Raw genomic sequence first — 17,244 nt, 5'->3', positions numbered from 1 at the left:
CTCATAGGTTCCCATGTGGGTTAAACTAGTAAGACTGGGTGACTATAGAGATATGAGAAACCTGCTGCAAGCCTAATGACAACACACAAGTGAAATCTACAGATCCAATGTGCAAGGGCACCTTTAATGCCTAACACATGGTCTATCAGAGAGAAGAGAGTATTCAATCCACGAAATTAGTTCCTCTGTTTGACTAATATAAAATACAAATCAAACTACCATAGTCAATCTAATGGTGTAAAATAAAACAGTTCACAAATTCCTGTCTCTCTGTTCAAGCAACAACCCCAAAAACAGAGAAATGAGACTGAAACTTTAAACCCAACTGAGAGTGGGATGAACTTACAATCTCTACCCTCAAAGTTAGGTGGTCACAGAAAGGATACCGTAAATACCTGCATATATTGTGCAGTATATTTTTGGCCTCACATACTAGGAAATATTGGGAGCCTTGATTATTAGAAACAAACTACAAACTCATAAAAATAAAGAATCTTAAGAAATACAAAAACTCATGACAAAAGAAATATGATGTGAATGCACAAAGAGCTGAGAAAAATTGACTATTTCAGATAATAATTGATAAAAATAAAGGCCAGGTATACATGGTCTCATGTCATATACCATGACTAACCTATAGGTATGATGATAGTGGGCCACAATTACATGAATATATATAGTTATTTTGTATAAATATTATGTAGATAACTGTAACAAGATGGAAGGAGACACTACATCTACAGTCTTTGGTATGAGCCAGGAGTTATTAGCTTAAGGTAAAGTGTGATATTTGAGGTAACAATTAACCTTGTATGAAACTTTAAGACATTAAGATTTGAAAAAATATATATATAATTTTAAGGTAGTTTTAAGCAATCAGGAAAAGTCAAAGTGTAGGTGTAGGCTGCAAAACTAAAGTGTAATATGGCAATAAAACATATATATCCTCAATAAATATTATAAGGCCCTGTAACATATGAGAATAAAATTACAGTAGTTTCAATTGAATGCTCAAGATTAATGTAGAATGTGTTAATAACAAGTAGCTCAGCATTATAACACCTAAAGCAACACTAAAATCAATCAGCAGAGAAACAAACCATTATATTTCTATGCACAAAACCTCTACGAAATCTGGCTGGATGAAGGTGTGGATATTCTTCGGTACTGGTAACTCTAACATTCCAGACCTTTTTCCAGGCTTCATATAGCTGCTCATGAACAGGATAAACCCCAGAGTGGTGTGGGGCTACAGAGTATCCCGAGTTAACAGGTATTCCATGTTGCTGAAACACATTTATAGAAACAAAATTATAAAGTTAACAAAGGTCTTTGTTGTTTGAAAGATGAGATCCCACCCATATCATCTGTACATTTCTTTATTTTTATGCACAAAATTATACAATGGATAATATGTACTGTACACACCATGGGTATCAAAACCCAAGTTTTTAGTGTTATAAGTCTGCAGACTAATCACTGAGGGGCATTTTCTGTATGATTATTCTTTACAATGTAATAATTTTGACTGGCAAGTGAATAAAAATTGTACACTTAACATAAATAGGTTTACATTTATATCATGAATATTAAACAAATATTTTAGTACTTAAAGACTCCACAGTTATTCTAGTTTTCATTTTTATTCAACAAAAATATTAAAAAAATAAGTTATTGGCAACCACCTTCATTTACAAGAGCATGGAAATATTACATCAGTATGAAAATACTACTACTTTTTTTCAAAGAAATAAAATTATACAGTTCATCATCTAGCAAATCTTTATTCTCTAAACAAGCATTATATGTTATGTAAAGACAAAAATTTACCTCATTACTAAGTCTTAATGTGATTGGTCCAAATCCAACTACACAGACAAAAAGGAACTCATCTATTAAATTACAAGTTTATATATCTTTGAAGCAAAGTTTCTCATCCTTTTTTCTCACAAATAACCTAAAATTGAGGAGAGTTCATTTTAAAATATTAAGGATATTGCAAATCCTTCCAAGTTAGTAAATATAATTTTAATTCTTTGAAGATTGAATGTTAAAATACCTATACACTTAAAATCTATAAATACATTAATCTAAAAAGCTATATAAAAATATTTTTAAACTGTGTATTTTTAACCTTTTTTTTAGTTCAGTATACTCGTAGGTTTCAAGTAAGACATGATGAGTGATCAATCAGAATTTTAATTTGAAAAAGAACAATAATGTTGTAAACTTCCTGCTAATCATGAAAGTGGTAAGATAAAAAATTTCAATTTAAAAAAATCAGAGTGAGAAAGAGATTGCTATTAACAAAAACCAGAAGATATTAACATACTTTTTGTGATGATATCAGTTTGGTCTTACATCTGAAATATGTGTACATGTTAACTTTTTTCTGTGACATGTTGGACATTCACAATACTAAAAGAGAGGTTCCAAGTCTTGAGTGACTGTACAGAGGCACAGATAGAGCAATTTCAAGGACAAAAACACACATAGGCTAAAACAAGAATTTTCTATTACATAGAATAATATGTAATTAATATCATACATAATATACTGCATAATAAAATGAACAAGCATGCAATCTAAACATTAAGACTGTTTCTGCACATTACTAAGACAAAGTGTATACAGTACTGGTAAGAACAAACCTAATAATATGCTGTTACTTCAATTTTGATTTATTGTTTTGACATCATTAAGCATTGTACAGGTATTTTAAGTTTATTTTCAAGTTTGTATTTTAATCCACTAAGTGCAAGTACTGTTTGATAATTGTTAATTGATTATGCTTAAAGTTTTCGATCAAACAAGATGTAAAGATTATTTACAAGTCTACACTGCATGAGCCTACCATGTAAATTTTCTTTTGGACAATTATGCATGTATAATTTCGTCAGTAAGTTGTCCATTTTTATTTCAAAGTTATCTGTAGTGAAAGAGTGATATATTTTAAAGCTAATTGAGGTAGGCTTGAAGAAATAAAACAAAATCTTATCCAAAATATATAGTTAAAAAAATTTAAATTGTATGATCTAAAACCTTATTCATGGTTACGTAACAATGTAAAAGTCAACAAAAAGTAAACAAATTTACTATTAAATTTTAACAGGCCCCTCACAAGCCAGTGAGGGATATTTTTGTTGAAAAAAACAAATCCAGTTTCTCTTAATTTGAACTTAAATTTTTTGGACATATTTATTGGCTAAAAAGAAGGTATTTTCCACACTCTTTTAGAGTTGAGGCCATGAAAAGTGATTTGAAGTGGTAAGGTTACTGAAATTCATTAGTGCATGACAAACTTAATGGCCAAACAAAAGAAGCATAGAAGTCTCCAAATTACACACAGAGGTATTCAGGAACCGTTTAAAACCACCTTGGTAGATATTATGCAGCAAGCCGATCACACTATTATGCCTGTAGCTGCTTTCAAAGTGTTACTGTCTGCTCATCCTACTGCTGAATATTGTGATGCTTCGACCTTCCCTACCGAATCACAGATGAAATTGTTTGTATCTCAATTGAAAGCTAAACATAAAATGTGATAGCTGAAGCACAAAAGGTTTACAACTGCTTAATTAATGATGCTGAGAATGTGGCTTTATGGATATATACTGAATTTACTCCCAGTATTAGCTAGTATGGAGACTTGAGGATGTTGTATTTCACTTAAAAATTTCTTAATCAACAAATGAAAACTTTTCTCAAAAAGATACATTCAAAATCACCCTCTTTGGGAGTTTATGGATTGAACTTACTTTTAATATTCAACAAATTTTAGTGTAAAGACACCTCTTGGATTCTGAGGGATGTTTTAAAAATGGAGGCAGTTGAGTAAATACAGTAAGTTTCTGTTTTTTCTGTGAGACATTACAGAGATACTTTATAGTTTAGTTGGTGTGTCTAGCTACTCAATCTGATAAACAGATATTATTTCAAAATTATAAAAAGATTCTACACAAAAGTTAACATTTTCCTACACTGAAAATGTATTTCTGATAGATTCTTACCGCTTCTTATGTAACAGCTTTTCTCGACTTGTACTGCTCTCCACTAGCCATGATACTCCCACCTACCCTCACTTTTTTTCATGCAAGGTACCTCAATGACAGCATGCAAATTAGCATGCGACAGCCCTCCACTAAATAGAGTGTGACACAACTAGCAAAGCTGACTCCCTCTGAGCAGCTTAGCTCAACTTCACCTCAAGATTGAGCAACATAAAAAGAAAAAGACAGTGGAAGTGGGGAAGAAGGGTGAAAAGAGGTAAGAATCTATTGGAAATACATTTTCAGTGTAGGAAAATTTTAACTTCCAACACAATATCTTACCTCCACATTGACCAGGTGGAGGGTCCAATGTAGCATTACCTAGATGATCTCCTTTCAGAAAGCTACCAAAAAAAGCCCTTGGGGTGTGTGAATAGAAAGTCTGTAGAAGACACCCATGGGAGACTGCACCACTTTGAACCAGGTATAATCTTTGTCCATAAAAGTGATATGTTGCAGTAAGGGTGGAATCACAGGAGGAACCCCATAAGTTAAATGAAGAGACCCCTGGTGTAGAGTGACAAGAGCACCTCAGACCATAATGGGGAGTTCAATCAACACCAACAGTATCATGATAGGAATACTCTGCCCATGGTAGGAATAGAGTCAATCTTCTACCATTCACATCAGAAATGGAATGGAAGAAGATCTTCCGTTCCAAGGACTCGTATCATCCCCAGGAACTGACAGCTGGGCAACAGTAGGAAGGAGGGTGTCCAGCAAAACAGAAGAACATTGAAGTGGGGTGGATGCATTGAAGAGTCCAGAAGAATGCAACACCAGAGACAGTGCATCAAGTGTCCACAAAACCTTATATTGAAAAGTAGGCTGTTCCTGATACAGTCACAACAAGGAGCAGCAGAAATGGGCAGTAATCCCCTTATGCTTTACTTATGTTAGTCCGAGAGTGTATGGCCCAGAGCAAACATACTTATGATGTAAAACATCATGAGGAAAACCTATAAGCAGTCTTGCAGAACACCCCACCTCCATGGTGGGAATTGTAGACCTAAATGGTTGTACAATTGCAGGTTTAAGAATAAGTATACTTGGTCAGGCAACACTTGCCACTGATCAGGATACTTATATGCAAGAAAGGCCCCTGTAAAAAAAGAATAGTATAAAAAAAACACTTACCCACTCATTGAGAAACCATGGAGCTCAAGATTATGATGAGAGGTAGATGGTAAACTGTAGAGCAGGAAACGGCCCGAGGATGAAGATAATGTTAGATAAATGTATAGGGAATGGTCCACATGACAGGATGAACTATATCCTTTAAAAGATGATAGAATTGGGCAGCCAGGATCATGGTAAGATAAAACGTTTGATGGGAAAGAGAATTGGAAGAGATGACAATCATCAAGAGAAATAACAGAATGAGCCATATGAATTAGCTGACGAATCCAACTTGTAAGGGTAATAAGAGAAATATCATGGGAAGTGAAGGATTCAAATGAATAAACAAATGGGAACAGGAACCACGGAACAAGTCACATAACAGCAGAGAGCCCAGACAGAACATAAAGATGATCTGGATCAGAATGAAGATAAAGTGAGAAATGGAAGGGGGGCAATGGGAGTGAAGGCAAATTCACTCTTACATGCAACCAAAGTTTTGGGCAATAAAGACCAATTCGGGTAGAGAATGACATAGGACCTGCGATATAATGTGCAAAAGACATCAAGAGCAAACAAACCCAAATGTCAACATCCACACACCAAGAGGAGAAGGAAAAAGGTCTTTCAGGATAGATGATATATGGAACAGGAAGACATGGGCTTGAAGTGAGGAAGTGTGATGGCATGGAGGATGACAATTAGGTTCCAATCAGGGAGGGCAGTAGGGCATGGGAAGGCAAAGAAGAACGGGAAGAAATGAAACAAAATGGTAAGGAATGGAGAAGTGAAGATACAGTGAAAGCTTGTGAAATATAAGGTGTCTGACAATGCCATGTGATTCCCAGCAATAGTGGATACTGACAGCCCCTTGTTGAAAAGCCAGCTAAGGAAGGAAGTCAGGTGTGGAAGAGTAGGACAGGATTGAAGAAACCATAACAAGAAGACAAAGGATGGTAGAAATCCCACATTGCTAAACTGACATGAAGGAAAGGTGCACTGAATGGGAAATTAGAGAAGCAACACATGGAGGTAGTCCAGCTTGTCTGGCAAGGGATCAGACAATAGCCATGTATGAAAACAGAGTGTGGGAAGGAAAGGATGTAGCATGCCCAAATGAGACTGTCTGAGGAGGGTAGCAAGAGAGGAAGAGGAATAGGATGTGTCACTAGAAGCAGGCACAGAAGGACTTGACAGAGTGTCTTCTATGATTGTGAGGACACGAGGTAGAAGACAAATGACAGGATATGAATAAAAGTAACAGCCCTCCAATACTGACTGAGGATATGGACAGCTACATCCAAAGGATGAGGAATAGGAGACCAAAATCTGGGAAGCTTGAAATTCAGGTGAGTGGGAAATGCAACCAGTTACAGAGTACCCACTGTGAACACAGCCATTTGAACACCTGTGCATTGAGGGGCCACTCCGTTGGGAGAATCTTGTTGTGGCTTGGTAAACAATCTGCAAACAGATTCAGGGCACCTGGTATATGACATCCCATCAAACGAATGTGATGTCTGTGGGCTTAAAACAGGAGGTCCAACATGTTGAAACAAAGAGACCTCAACTGAATGCCCCCTTACTGAGTGATGTACAAGACAACTGTGAACTTGTTGGAATGGATCACAACCAACTGGGTCCAAAGAGACAGAAGGAAATGAACCACAGCCCAATGAACAGCAAGCAATTCTAAAAGACTGATATGCAGAGACGACTCTGCTACAATCCAACATCCTGAAATCTCCTGCATTTCTATATATGAGAGAACTTCTCTCAAGTAGGAGAAGGAAAGGAGCAAATGGTCTGAACCAGAAGTTCCATAGATAGCAGACAAAGTGGTGAAGGTTGGACCTGGCTGAGATGGGAATTGAAAAATACCTCAAGATGAACAAGGTATTGAGTGGGAGAGAGGAAGGACTTCTCCACTCTGACCACCCATGCAGATTCTTGAAGAAAAAATTGAGTGTGAAAGAAAGAGGTGGCATGAAAATTAGCTAGAAGCAGCCAGTCATCCATGTAATGGTAGAAATGAAGAACCCTGGAATGAAGAAGACAGGCAAAGACCTTGCCCACCCGACAAAAAATGTAATGAGCCAAAGCCAACGGAAGAGCTCAGAATTGGTAAACATAACTCCAGTGGACAAAATGAAGAAAATGCCAGGATGCTAGAAATGTGAAATATGCATCTGAGACATCTACCTTTGTCATCCACATAGGAAGCTCTAATTTAAAGACAGGTTATATTAATATAAAAAACTCCGATTTAAATTCAGTGAGTAAAACTTGAGATAAAAACACATCTAAACACCACAAGAGCCAAGTGAGAAGTGAAATTCAGTTAAGCTGCATAGAGGGAGTCAGTTCTGCTACCTGTGTCACACTCCTACTGGTGGAGGGTTATTACTTGTATGCTATTACACAGCTGCCTCACGTGAGAATAGCAAAATTTTTTGCATATAGAGGGCAGTAAATGTCGAGAAAAGCAGTTAACATACCATAACATTTAGGGACAACATGGGACCTATTGGTCCATTTCGACTGTTCAATCCTCTAAAATAAATTAAAATGATTGAAAAAAAAGAAATTTAAGCCAGCCCTTTTCATTCATATACTTATCAAGCTTTTTCTTAAACTCACTTAAATCTACTGCCTCTACAACATCTGAAGGCAACCCATTCCAAAGACCAACCACCCTGTTAGAAAAATGAAACTGTCTTAGCTCAAGACGACTCCTATCTTACCAAAATTTATATTTGTGGCCCATAGTCCTAATATTCTCATTGTTAAATATAAAAAAGATGATACATCAATACTATCAATTCCCTTTACAATCTTAACCACCTCAATCAGATCCTCCCTAACTCTTTTTTTTTTTCAAGAGAAAACAATTTGGGAGATTTCTGCCTCTCGTCGTATGACAACTCCTCCATCCCAGGCACCATTCTAGTAACCCTTCTCTGAACCCTTTCCAACAATTCAATGTCTTTCCTAAGGTAAGGAGCCCAAGACTGAACACAATATTCCAAATAGGGCCTAACTAGTGACCTGTACAATGAAAGTATAACCTCTTTATACTTGTATTCAATATTTCTATAGATACAACCTTAAATCCTGTTCACCCTACCACTAGCAACAGCTTGGATGGCCTTAGAGACTGATCTACTATTACACCAAGATCCCTTTTCTTCTTAACACTATTAGTGTGAGAAGAGGTAAGATATCATATCAGAATATCAAGCAGCAAATAACTTGTATAAACTGAACAAGAATCAAGCTTGTATACAACATGCAATGCATCTCAAAGGAAATTCACAGATCTAAACACATGGTATACCTGATCTTAATTTTAAAGTCTGCCTACTAGAACCTTATTAAAACTGGGTCAATTTCAAACCTGAAACGAAAAATAAGCTTTAGTTTGCAGAGAGAAAACACCATATAAAGATTTCTTTGCTTCAAAGATTATAAAAATGAGCTTCTCTCTCAGTGAACCGTAAGAATTTGGAATAATACCGACAACACAAATCAAATACATTTATAATTTTGAAGATATTTTTCTTTCATGGAACAAAGATTTGCTATACAAAATACTAGAATGAAACTGTATGCTTCAAAAATAATATTTTTGATAAAAAAACATTTTAACACGTTATTATTCAATAAACAACAAAAACAGATAATCAGAGTAAAAAGATGCATTTACAAATTTAACACTAAGATATAAATTTTTTTTTCATGTACATACACCATAAAGTATACCCTTTATGAGTTATACCATGTTAACTCAACAAACAGAAATTGTTTCAAAAGCAGTACACTGAAGATAAGCTAAAAGAAATCAAACACATCATAGGAATGAAGAAAAAAAAAAAAGACTAGTTGGAATTCAGAAAAATGATGCTTTAGTTAAAACTTATCAGAAATGTTTTTTTTATGCTGCTCATAAATAATATCTTTAGTAATTATTCTCAACTTCAGGATTTGTAATTTGTCATTTATGGACAGATGAACAAACACACATACAGACAATCAGGAATACTAAAGAATGCACAGTTTTCACTGATATGCTTGCCTTTTGGGTACAATATTGTCATATCTGTAAGAACAAGGTTCATAATGCCACAAAATTGCATGAACTGAAACAAATTGCAATATATTAACTTTACACTGAGGATTCTTAACCATATAAAATGTTTAAACCATATTTAAAAAAAAGTTCTTCACTCACATGATAGTAGATTGTTTCCTCAAGCTAATTTTTTATATTTAAAAGTTTTGTATTAGATCCAGGGTCAAAATCCAATTGGAAAAACATATTAGGCCATATTATTAATTCTAATCTTCATACCAATAAAATGATTCCAACAGCTATGGCTTACAAAAAGCTTTAAAATTACACCAACATAATTTCTGTAGCTTCATAAGAATTTTGGGATACGAGTTACAACTGACCCTGGTCTACTAGTCAAAAACGGTCAAATTTTCCCTGATTAACATCTTCCATACCATTTGACCCAAGAACCTGAAATATTAAATGAAGCAATTATTATCAACTTAGATGCTCAATTTTATTAATATTTGAGGGAGGAGAGGTTTTATGGTTTGATTGATTTAACATGGAATTACATTTACCACAGCTCTGTTTATTCAGAATTTTTAATATAGTAGTATGAATCTTTATGTAAAATAAGATAAAACAAAATCTTATCCAAAATATACAATACTTAAGTTATATGGTCTGAAAAATTAGTCATGATTAAGAAAGTAAAGTCAACAAAATGTAGGGAAAAGTTTACCATTAAGTTTTAAAAATGGAAATAAATGGAAAATAGACTAATTCCATGCAAGATGTTAAGTCTTCTTATTTTCATTATACCAAAGTAATCAGATGAGGTTCAAAGTTTTGCAGTTGATTAAAAAAAAACAAATCAATATTTAGTAGATATGCACACATGCACAGTAGTAATTTCTATGCAAAAGTACAGCAGAACAACAACAACATACATCAACATAAGTCCAAGAGAATGAAAAAAATTTTTGTTATACATTTCAGTATACAGATACAACTTTTTATTTTTTTTTTAATTTTCCTTAACAAAATACTGTTTTTGAATGTAGCATAGGTCTATCAAAAGTTATACTTTTAGCATGATTTCTAGGAGACACACACACACACAATAAATGTCCAAGTTGTTTGTTACCTTGGCAAATTTGTGGTTCAGCAGCATTTCTGTCTCCAAGACAGAAATGTTGTCAAAAAGGTGAGGTTGTGTATGGCTCCAAGTATGTCCAAACCACCAAAACTTCCTTCTGTGGTCTTTAAGAACAAAGAATTAGAACCATGCCAAACTTGTAAGTTTTAAGAACTAGAGATGCAATAAAAATTGTTGTTCTCAGCTGCAAAAGCATAAAGAAAAACAAAAAAAAACACCCTTCACCAAAGCATGTTATGGCAAAGAAAGGCTTTGATACAAGTGCAGGCATAAAAGAAAAACATAAATAAGAACAATGCTTAATCTATCAACATAATGATTACATGTAACACCCATCAAACCACAAACAAAAAGTAGATTGAATAATAAGGTTGGTCACAGTGTAGTGAATATCTGAAGTAACTAAAGGTTTGTTTGAATTTCCATATCAAAGTATTTTTAAAAGTTTCCAAAACATTGAATTTTCTTTTCTTAAATGCTTACAGTATGCTATTGTATTCAAACAATAGCACATCTGTACTAAAAACATAATGTTGAAAAAATTTTGTAACTGAAAGATTTCATTCTTTGAATTCTCAACCATGTCTTGATTTTCTGAATTTTGAATCAGGGTTAGTGAATTCTGCTTCCTTTGTTCTGTGAAACTGCCAACCTTATATTCATGCAAGAGCCACATGTACCTTTGCAAACTGGTAATTTCTGAGCATACGTTGGTCCAAAAGACTATGGTTGTAAAAGAGGTGTGGTTTCATATGACCCCACATATGAGGAAACCACCAAAAGCTGTCCACATATTCTGAAAAGAAAGCTTAATAGTAGAGTACTGACTATTCCTTTATCGTTTTTAGAAGCATTGAAAACTGGAGCTGAAACTAACCAAGCTTTTTTATACATTTGTTGTTCATGGGTCAGAAGTATTTGTATAATTTACAAAGTTCATTCATAATTTTATAACTTTTATGGAAAATTCAGAAATACATTTTGTAATTTCAGTTCTTAAACCAAAATATGATACATAAAAATTATTAGGAACTTAAAAACAGTGAGGTAGATTAAACACAATAAAGATGCATTATATTTATAATTACTGTTAAATTAATTTGGTTTGACCCTAATACACTGCAGCTTTCAATCAAAGAATTATATAAGGTCTTTAAAGATACTATACATACACAGAGCTATGATCTGTAGAAAAAGTAAGTATAGTAAGTGCAGCAGGTTTTACTAGGCAAAATATTCCAGGTATAACTCTGATTTCTTGACATTGTGTAAATAACTATGCAATAACTGGAGCAAAAAAAGACCATGGAATAAGCCGAGTGAAACATGACTAAGTAAACCATCAGTAAGAACAGAAATGAGAACATGCCCAACCATGAGCGAGAAGGTTGAGCACACTGATATGGATAGAAACTCTTGTTCAGAGTCCAAACATAGGAAATTCTGTCTTCATCGAAAAAATGTACCTCAAACAGAGAGAGAAGCATTGAAGAAGGGAAAAATCTGATTTGAGAGGTGATAAGGGAACACAGATAGTAGTGCATTCAGGTTCCAGGTCACAGTGACAATTCCCTAAGGATAGGCTCATAAAAGAAGACAAAGGATCCCATGAAAGAAAACCTTGGATCTACAAGGTCCACTGTAGGAGATACAAGAGGGCATGCCTCAAAGAAATGAGGGGTTTTAGGGAAGCCAGAGTACACAAAAGCAAAATAACCTCTCACCGAGGGATAAAATGAAAAATGCAGAAACCTGGGAACCAAATATGTCATAGCTCACAGGTGAAGAAGATAGGGTGAAGTTCAGTTCAGATGAGATAAGAAGAATATGCCCAAAAGAAGGGAGATAGGAGAAGAAACATTCAAGGATGGACTAATTAGTCAAAGAAAAGTTTGTGAATATGTCAAGCAAAGGTCCTCATGATATCAATGAATACAAGAAAGGCTGATGCTGAGTCTAAGGGAAAAGCAAGGAAAGCTAAGACACAAAAAACATGTACAGAACAGAGAAAACAAAAAGAGAATGGGCCAAGAGATATGTGTAGGAAACTATCCAAATACATTGACCACAGCCAACCACAGACTGGATAAAAACACCATAGGGGGTCAGAGGGATGGGAAAAGGAATTGGGGAAAAAAGGAAAAGAGAAGGAGTGAGTAAAGAGCCTAAGGTGTGGAAATGAAAAATGACTGTCAGAAAAATTGAGACCAAGAGAAGAGAAAGGTACCCACAGAAATGTATGTGTGCAATAGTCACTGGCAAGAATAATGAGACTTCTTGTAGAGGGAAAACAAGAAAAAAAAAGGCCTGGAATCAGAAATGGAAAGGACTAATCTAGAAAAGGAATAAGAGTAAAGAGCAAGGTCGAGAAAGAAGAAAAAACCCAGGAAGATAAAGAGAAAAAAAGTTGTATAACATCAGACCAGGTCACTAGGGGTAAAGGAACACCACTGAATGCATCTGGGTAATGAAAGGGAAGAAAGAGATACAGTAAAGAGGAATGTAACCTGACCCAATAAGTCCTGACAGCAGGGGAACAAAGTATAGAGGGATAGGGCAGAAAATGTGGAAGAGGCAAAATGGAGAAGGGAACAAATGCCTACAGAAACATTAAGAAGTGAAACAGGTAAAAGGTGGAGCTAGAAGTGGGAATACAGAAGGGTTGAGAGAAAAGGATGAAAAACAAAAATGAGGAACTAGAAAGTGAAATAGAAGGTAAAGAGCTCAATCTCCAAGCTGGCCAGATAGCTACCAATGACAGGGAATCAAGAAAAGGAAGGGAGGAAAGCCTACAAATCAGGACAAAAGGAGTCACAATTGTGAAGGGGATGAGGCTATGAGGTAAAGGAGACAATATAAAACCTAATAAAAAGCAAGAAGAAAGGACAAGATAAACCCAAGAATCATGGGTCAGAAAACGTAAAAATGAAAAATAATAAAGAATGCAGGCAAAAGAGATAGAAAGTATCATACCTGAGAAGGAAATCCAGAAAGAGATTGAAAGGTTAAGGTTTTTCCAAAAATGGTAAAATACTATCCAAAGCAAATCAGGTGAAGATCTTAGTCTAAGAGATCATTCCATACTGAGAAAAAAGAAATGTGGCTGACAAGATGGGAGTAGGCGGCTCATTAAGCATGTAGTAATCCACAACACGTTGAATAATGAATGCAATGACCCTGACAGTTAATGAACCTTCAAAATCCACAGCAGAAATAAGGCCTAAGTGTGAACAACATCCTACACTCAGGATTAAGTATAAATCACTATCATTTGAGAATCAATGATAAAAAATATAAGCTTTTGAAACAAAAGCTAGAGAAAATGAAAGTTTCATTATTGATGCAAACCTCAATAAATTGAATACAGACAAGATATTTAAACATGTATGTACAATACAATGCCTAGAAGAAGAGTGCAAATGCATAGGTGGAGCTAGTGCACACGGAAGTGTGCTGCTCTCCTATTTAATGAAGGGATTTTGCCACATGATTGTCTTTGTGTAGTGGCACAATCCATGTAAAATCATGTGAAATTAGATAGAAGTTGCCTTAAAGGAAGATAGCTAATTTGTGTGAGGAGGTGAGTTAACATCTCAGAAGTTTTATGAACCAATAAATTTGGGCAAATAGAAATTTTATTTAAATGTTACAGTCATAAAAATAACAAAGTTATCTACACTGCTACCATTCTCTAAAAAAATAACAGTAGACTGTTAACAAGTAACTGCTAAAAAAATTGTGAAAACTACCAACACTTTGCATTTCAGTTTTAAAATGTTGACAATAGCAGAAAAGTACTAGATACATAACTTAGATGAAATCAGAGTTAAGTGCTGGAAATACAACATGAAAGCAATATTCAATGAAGACATATAAGACACTTTTAAAGATATTCCCACTAGCTTTCATATGGAAGAAGAAATAATTACACTAGTTTCCATTCTTATCTTATAGCTTTGACTGATTCATGATTAGGCTCAAGTATTATAAGCAGCGTAGAAGATAACTCTGAACAGTGATGACAAAAATATTTGAATTACAAAATGTTCGTTGAAATATGAAGTTAAAATCTGTCAAATATTAAGTATATGTATTTACATCAATATATTTTAAAAGATGAATCTGTGATCCATTAAAAATATCCACTTTATAAATTAATACAGATGTGATTTTTATGAACTTCAAGATGACAATGAAGGTGTCACTTCATCACAAGGAAGTTTTTTCATTGCACCTAATAAAACAGAAACACTTGGACAAAAGTAAAAGAATTTCAACATCTTATGATTAAAGTTTCAGCTATTATATCAAAGTTTTTGTTTCAAGCTGTAAACAGACTTCACATCATTTAGAATGATTAAGATTTCATATGATTTTTCTAATTTTTAAAAATATTCTGTTCTACATTTTTTTTAATTTTTATTATGTCTAGCTAAGAAACCCTAAACCATACGGTTAAAAATCTTATGTTAGGTAGTCCATGTTGCAACTCATTCTTGAAGAATTTTACATAATTAATCTTATAATATTAAGCATTTTTATTTCAAAGTAAGTACAACCATAGCCCCAGTGAATTGACAACTTTTTTTCAAAATAAATGTTACATCTGCATTCTGTTAACTATATAACTGAAAAAAATAAAAATTACTTACTTAGCAGCATGTCATCTCCTTTATTTTCTTCTCCTGAGCCATGATGAAAAAATTTTCCAGAAAAACCAAGGTTAAAACGGAATCCCTGGATTGAATGGCTGAGTCGTTCTTGTGCTTCCAACAATGCCTTTGAGATTAAGATAAAAGAAAAAAAATCAACCATTAGATTAACTATGGGAGTTTCTGTAAAGGAAAAGAGAACTGTACATAATTACTTCAGACCTAGTAACTAAAAGTTTAGAAATTTACAATCCATAAAAGAAAGGGAGCTGCACAGCAACTACACAGAAAGACCGTGTGTATAGGTTTGTGCTACTGTTAGCTTTAGAATGTTGTAAATTATAAAATAAAAATGCAGTTAAGTGAGTTGTGACTTACAAGTTCACCAACTTTAAAAAAATTACTGTGTTTACACTTTGTGAGCTCTAAGTAAGCAATGAATATCACATGTACTACTGATTTGCAAATATGTTAGATGTATTGACAAGTTTCATCAATATAAGCGACTGATTATGCATTAAAAATAAAAGTCAAGAAAAATGTATTTCTATCTATCATTATAATAATATTGCTGAAATAATTCAGTTTTACTGGAAATGGTCTTGCAAAGTAAGATAGACCCTGGTTGATATAAGAATAAGCAATAACAAAAATGTTAAAATTCAACCAAATCTTACTATTTCCCAGACATACATCTACTACATTATCCAAAAATGCACAAAAAATTGTTGGATGAAAGTAATTACAACTACGGTTTTAAAAACAATGTATGCATAATCATAAACAAATTTTTAAACTTACTGATTTTTATGCTTTTTAAATATTTTGTAATATTTATTTTCTGAAGTATTTAAGAAAAAAAATTATAGTAAATATAGAAAAAATATACTCTTTGTTTGAAACATATTTGCATTATTATTTTACAAAAACAAAATTTATATTAAAAATTGGTGAGATGATCTTAACCCAATTTACAGGTTTTTGTAAAAAATGTGCATGATGGCTATAAAATAAGTAGGCCCAAAACATTCAATAAGAATGTCTTTTTCTGTTATTAGGAAAGCTATCTAAAGAAAACTGCCATCTAGAGGAAATATTTTTCCACTAAGCATCCATTTACTTTGAATAACTTACAGTTTATTTGTTTTTGAATTTCGCGAAAACTACACGAGGGCTATCTGCGCTAGCCATTCCTAATTTCGCAGTGTAAGACTAGAGGGAAAGCAGCTAGTCATCACCACCCACCGCCAACTCTTAGGCTACTCTTTTACCAGAGAATAGTGAGATTGACCGTCACATTATAATGACCCCACGGCTGAAAGGGCGAGCATTTTGCTGGGAGAATAACTTACAATGGAAAATGTTTTACAACAATAGTTAATACTTACTAAATGAAGTAACATCAATCTGTTCAAACATTTTTTCTTGAATTTCAAGAAAAATGGCATTTTCACTTTACTGTAAAACCTAGTTAACTCAATTTATATGGCTCAATCACTTTTACAAATTATTTCAGAGAGAGAGAGAAACAAACATTAGCATATACTAATGAAAAAAAATTTAATTTCTTAAGAAAAATACATTTGGAAGATCAACATTTGGTTTATGGGATCACACAACAAAGTGATAGAAATAGAGCACCAGTTTGAATTTAATAGTTAGATACACTATTTAATATATAGTGGACACACACATACATACAGTACTATGCATAAAATCAAGATCATTCAATCATCACCATACATTTGAAATTCAAACCATGCAGAGTTCCTTTTAGTGGAGGTATTTCAAACCTTCATAATGTCTGAAAGCAAAACAAATGCATATAAAGCAAGACTGGAGTTTATTTCTTCAATACTTTGATCAACTAACTACCTTTAGCTGATATCACTGCCTGAAACCAATGAGGAGTACTTTATACAAGTTTTTGGAGACATTTAGTCAAAATTTAATTCCAGGCATCTTGTAACACTGTCTAGAGTTCCTCTTTTGACTTCAATGTCTTTGCTATTTATAGCCACAGAACAGCACCTCATAGAAAGTCTGAGTTTTTTTTTTTTTAAGTACAAACGTTTAGCTCATAGCTCCATCATACCTTGACCGATTTAAAATCTAATTACAGTTTTGGACTAAGGAGGTCAAACCCTTTTGATTGATGTATTTGATCACGCCCAATTTATTTTAATCCTGCCATAAAGAATTTCAATT

At 33.8% G+C, this 17,244-nt stretch overlaps 1 protein-coding gene across 4 annotated transcripts in view; it reads right to left on the bottom strand.

Moving 5' to 3' along the window:
* Positions 1-17,244, bottom strand: part of LOC106460391 (bifunctional heparan sulfate N-deacetylase/N-sulfotransferase-like) — a 78,615-nt gene that overhangs the window by 22,225 nt on the left and 39,146 nt on the right. For 3 of the 4 annotated variants that reach the window (XM_013920081.2, XM_022387109.1, XM_022387107.1), the window contains exons 7-9: positions 15,037-15,163; positions 10,373-10,488; positions 1,101-1,286 (exon numbers count right to left, since the gene is read on the bottom strand). In XM_013920081.2, coding sequence (XP_013775535.1) covers positions 1,101-1,286; positions 10,373-10,488; positions 15,037-15,163 — 429 coding nt within the window. Of the gene's footprint in view, positions 1-1,100; positions 1,287-10,372; positions 10,489-11,064; positions 11,181-15,036; positions 15,164-17,244 lie in introns of all 4 variants that reach the window. The other variant, XM_022387108.1, reaches the window with a different exon arrangement.

Source organism: Limulus polyphemus, unplaced genomic scaffold (assembly GCF_000517525.1).
Source record: "Limulus polyphemus unplaced genomic scaffold, Limulus_polyphemus-2.1.2 Scaffold763, whole genome shotgun sequence".
Lineage (NCBI taxonomy): Eukaryota > Metazoa > Arthropoda > Merostomata > Xiphosura > Limulidae > Limulus > Limulus polyphemus.
The sequence above is the reverse complement of the archived record's forward strand: the minus strand, read 5'-3'. Positions and strand labels throughout refer to the sequence as shown.